We start from the raw sequence: 5,000 nt of genomic DNA on the forward strand, positions 1-5,000 counted from the left end.
CAGGCTTTTGCCGCTACTGTTGGTCAACAGCCAGGCATGCAACCAGCTGCTGGCCAATTTGGACTTGTACCACCACAAGGTAATGAAATAATTTATAATTCAGTGGATGAATGAATAAAGCAATGGACAGCCATGTTAATAATTTTGATAAACAGTGGCCCTCACTACATGTGCCCCCTCCTAAGATAGTTTGACTGAAGCTGTTGAGATACGTGAAAATTGTATGCTGAACATATGCACGTCGCCCCAGTTTCTGATTTGTGTCCAGGCAATATCAATTTCCGAGTCAGGCAACTCGATTTGCATCAGATCTGCTTCAATATTTGATTTTTCAATCACTAACCCGAACATCACTTTGGTTTTACTTTCCTCAGTTGCAATTAAGTTTCTACTTCGTGACTCCTAAAACACCTCGGTCGTGTAGAACAATACCAATACCGCTCGCTGACCCGTTTAGGCAATACCGATACCATCTTGCGCGCCCGGTTGAGCAAATCGAGATTGATTTCCCCTACAATATCTACCAACTTATACCTTTGCCTTTGCCTTTGCCTTGCCTCCTCGGAATTTGGTTTCTGGGGCAAAACCCTGCGTGGGCAATAACAAGAAATAAGATTACAAAAGTTAAAATTTAAGACTATACGAAAGATTAATGACAAGAGATAAGAAATTTCAAAGTTAAAAACTATAAATCGTATTAAGGTACAATCGTACAACTTAAAATTATTACAAAGTCAAAAAATATATTTTATAGAGCAGTCTTAAAGGAGCCAAATATGTCTCTTTCCCGCACATCCAAAGGAAGGCTAATGCAAAGCTTACTTGCACCGTGTACTTGAAAAGAACGACCTCCTTTCGTTTCCCTATTATAATATCGCGGACAAATCAGGTTACAGTTCCGTCACGACTAGTCCTGCAGTGCCAGTCTGCTTTCCTTTGTAAATGCCGTGTTATATAGGTTGGACAGTCGTTTTCATTAATAACCTGCTTAAAGACAGTATCATGTAAACTGCACTTTTGGAGCTTTCGCAACTTAGTGTTTCTTACAGTACATGGCATACTCGTGGTTACGTTTGCAAATACTAAAATCCTTGTACAAATTGGGAGTGCCGGATGGTGACTTCAACCCACAAGGCCGCATTTGCCAGATAAGTTTATCCAGTGGATAAGTCACTATAATCCAGAGTATAAAATATAGCGCACGTTAAACGTTGGCGAAGATTTTCTTACACAACTTTTACCTACTAGATGTGCTAAGAGTGTGCATACTCACAGTTACGAGGACAAATGCTGGAATCTTTGCAAAGACGGAAACCGATGCATAGTGACTCATCCACTGGATAAATTCACTTGGCCTTTTAATAACTGAGGCCAGATAAGCTATTGGGTCTTTGATTGACTGGGGCCAGAATTCAGTGTTTTGTGGTGCCTGGTGTTCAATATATGATTCTTAGAAAAGAAAAATGGCAGTCACCACTTTGGTCGATGAAAGCTTTCAGAAAACATCGCTGTCATGTTGGTCAACACCAAAAGTAACGAACAACCTCTGGCTGGTGCACCAAAAAGTGTGCAAATTATGGTGTTCCGGCTGCTCTTCAGAATCAATCGCCGATAGTTACAAGAATTAATCTTCATTCTTGAAAGCTGCTGGAAAGAAACGCGGCCTTTGGCGATAATAACAATTTTAGAGTAATTCCAACAGATTGACTACTAGGTATTTTCTGTTTGTCTCTTCTATGAGGCCATTTTTGTCGAAGATCGCGACATTTCGACTGCATCAACCAATGAGGTCGACTGGGAAGTCACAGGGGCGTAGCGGTCGTTATCGACCTCGTCTCCACATCTGCGACCCGGTTTCATCCTGGTTTTGGCCATGAGGACGCATGTAGGCTCACTTTCAGTCCATTACAATCTGACTCTGGTGGTTTTTCTCTGAGGAATCGGGCATACAGGCTTTCTCAATGTCAATTAACTCTGTTGATTTTATCAAAGATTTCACTCAAAAATTCAATTTGTTCCTTTCGAAGGTAACGTGCAGGCTCCAAGTTACACAGGATCCGATGTCCCTGATCAAGATGTAGATGACAATGATGAGAATGCAGCACCTCCTCCTACCACAGGACCACCACCCCCTGATATGTTTGGCACGTTTGCGGGATACGAAAATACCAGTTTCGGTCAGTGGGTTATTCTTACCGTAAAATACAATGAAAATTATACTGCAGATATGTCCAGCGTGACCTAAGTTATCAAAATTAACGACACTTAAATTGATTAGTGGGAAAATTGTTTTGTTCCCTCTCTCACATCAATTGTCTCAACTCCATAGTAGAAATCCTGGGGAGTAAGTTAAGCAACGACGACAACGGAAACGCCACAAAGCAGGGACGTTATTGGTTAAAAAGGAAAAATAATCGTGCTGCACGCGCGGCACGCGTTTGACTGACGACAACGTGAGCGTACAAAAATGAACCATTCATTTTCTATCTTTACTTCAAAGCTATTCGTACCCATCAAGTTACAGAATAGGTTGCCCGTGTTCGATTTTGTTGAACGATATTGAACGACGTTGACTGCTTGGTGGGGAAACGGTTTCAGCACATCATCAACATTTGATTCAACAAAGCTTCACGAGAGGCCTGGTTTTTAGTCCTAGGTTGAACCCGCGGTTGTTACTATGGATACGGACGTGGATACGTCATTGAGAGTCCATTTAGTGCGCACGCGCATACGCAACACTTTTGAGAGAGGGGGCAAACTGCTTCAACTTCAGTCAACATTCGCGATAACAAAAGAAATGTTGAATGGCTGTTGAAGCAAAGTTTAAACGCTTTTAAACTCGTACAACATTGATTCCACTTCGATTCAATCAACATCCTGTTCAACAAAATGGAAGGGAAGTTGAAGCAAATGTTGAAGGCGTTTTTTGAGTGAAGTTTCAGTGAAGTTTCAGTGAAGTTTCCGTTGACATTACCGTTGCCCAAGCTTAAACTCCCTATTAATTCATATTTATTACATGACTAGCTCCGTGAGCGGGCAAGATGAACCAAATCCCGCGCTGTGATTGGCTACCTGAGCGGGCAAGATGGAGCTATCTTGTTCTTGGTGCTTTAATCCCATATGATAAATCCTTTATTGACCAAGCTTGTTTGGTCAAATTCCTTGGGGGATGGGGGGGGGGGGGGGGGTGCTGTGCCACTGTGTCATGGCTTGTCGCATGCACGTCTAACAAGTATGAGGTAATAGTCCATAGCCAAAACAATTCACTAGACCACTTTAAAGCCCCAATATGAGTTCTCTGTGAATATAAAAACTACAATAATTTATATATATTAATGACATTTTATTTTTATGATATGGAAATCATGCTTTGCTTTCACTACTCTAAAACCAAAACCAAAACCCAAAAATTCTGGCAAATTTTGCCCTTTGGCTCAATAATGGGCACTAAACTGTATTTTAATTAACGGAAAAGTGACATCTTATAACTTCCTGTTGTTCTGAGAATCATGTCACGCAATGTCGAGAGACCGCCTCATGAGGCTAATATTCGAACGCATTGAAATTTGAGTTTGAAAAACGTATCATCATCATTAAGTGTCATCTACCAGAAGTAGGTGGGCTATCATGGATTTCCAGCTATTCCGATCTTCCGCTCTTCTTTCGCATTCATTATAGATGTTTTCTAACCATTCTTTGATGTTTTTCATTCAGGTAACTCTCTCGTATTAAGTGTCCAAAATACTGGCATTTTCTATTCTTTATTGTTGATAACAATGAACTTGTTGTATGCTGCCATCTTTAGAACTTCATCATTATGTTCCTTCCATGATACTCTTAACATTCTTCTATACGCCCACATCTCAAAAGCCTCTAATTTACTTTCCATGGTTTTGGTCAGTGTCCATGTTTTACAGCCATATAAATGATTTCAGAAAATTAAACCATCAGGTGAAAGTAGTAATGTACTACATTCTACAAGTCAATTGCCTTGTAGTGTAGTACACTACTACTATCATGGGTGACTGACCGACATAACTGAAATAGTCAAACATTAATTGCTTGCGGGTTAACGGTAATGTGTCATGCAGACAAGATTGCAACAAATGAGCAACAAACTACACATATTTAAGACTTCAATTGCTGCTTTGCTAAGCCTGAATTGTAGACAAGTAACTTCACACTAGTTTATTAAAACATCAATTAAAAAGAAAATAAAAAAAGAGAAAAAGAGCAACAAAATATATGCGCAAGTGAAGATATGATCCCAATTTGTGAAATTACGATGAAGCCGGCTGAAAAATGAGTTTAATTTCAAAGCTTTTAGTTTCACGGGGTTTGAACCCGTGGCCTTCGCGATGCCGGTGAGATGTTCTATCCTGAACTGAGCTATGAATCTTCGCTGGCAGAAAGCTAGTTGAGCGTTCATATACATACGTGAATTTGACAGAATGAGAATAGAGTGGAAGTTGTATGTAACGGCCACCCTCGGAGGGACTTGAGGAACTGGCCGCTTAATACTGTATACAGATGGCCGCTAAATACAGGATCACTAAAAATACTCACTGGGCGTCGCTTAATGTCAATTTTAATGGCGTATCATACAAAAACACTTTATGCAAGGAAACAATAAGACAATGAACACTCTTTCAGGCGATCATCAGTACTTAAGGCAAAGTTGCCAACTTGCAACTTAACCTTCGTAACATACGTAACATTTTTAAAAGTACTGTGCAGTAAATTGTCCTCTACTCTTCTACGGTATACAGTACTGTATTTCAGTGACTTACAGTTTACTGAACAAAATATCTCATTCCGCCATTTCATAGTTGTTAAGTTCAGTGTGCAGTGAAAACGGAATTGTTGCTAATTAAAAGTAGCTACTATAGTTAAAGTAATAGAGTAAGAATTACGGGGACTTTATTTGTATGAACGAAAAATCGCGATTTCGAAAACTGGCCGCTTAATGAATCGGGATGGGTGGCCCGCTTAATGCCGCT

General features: G+C 40.1%; 1 protein-coding gene across 2 annotated transcripts in view; it reads left to right on the plus strand.

The window, feature by feature from the left end:
* Positions 1 to 5,000, plus strand: part of LOC138057079 (protein SSUH2 homolog) — a 41,822-nt gene that overhangs the window by 9,986 nt on the left and 26,836 nt on the right. For both annotated transcript variants that reach the window (XM_068903103.1, XM_068903102.1), the window contains 2 exons: positions 1 to 79; positions 2,028 to 2,177. The exon at positions 1 to 79 is cut by the window's left edge and continues 236 nt beyond it. In XM_068903103.1, the coding sequence (XP_068759204.1) occupies positions 1 to 79; positions 2,028 to 2,177 (229 nt within the window). The remainder of the gene's footprint in view (positions 80 to 2,027; positions 2,178 to 5,000) is intronic.

The sequence above is a fragment of the Montipora capricornis genome, chromosome 7 (genome assembly GCF_036669925.1).
Source record: "Montipora capricornis isolate CH-2021 chromosome 7, ASM3666992v2, whole genome shotgun sequence".
NCBI lineage: Eukaryota > Metazoa > Cnidaria > Anthozoa > Scleractinia > Acroporidae > Montipora > Montipora capricornis.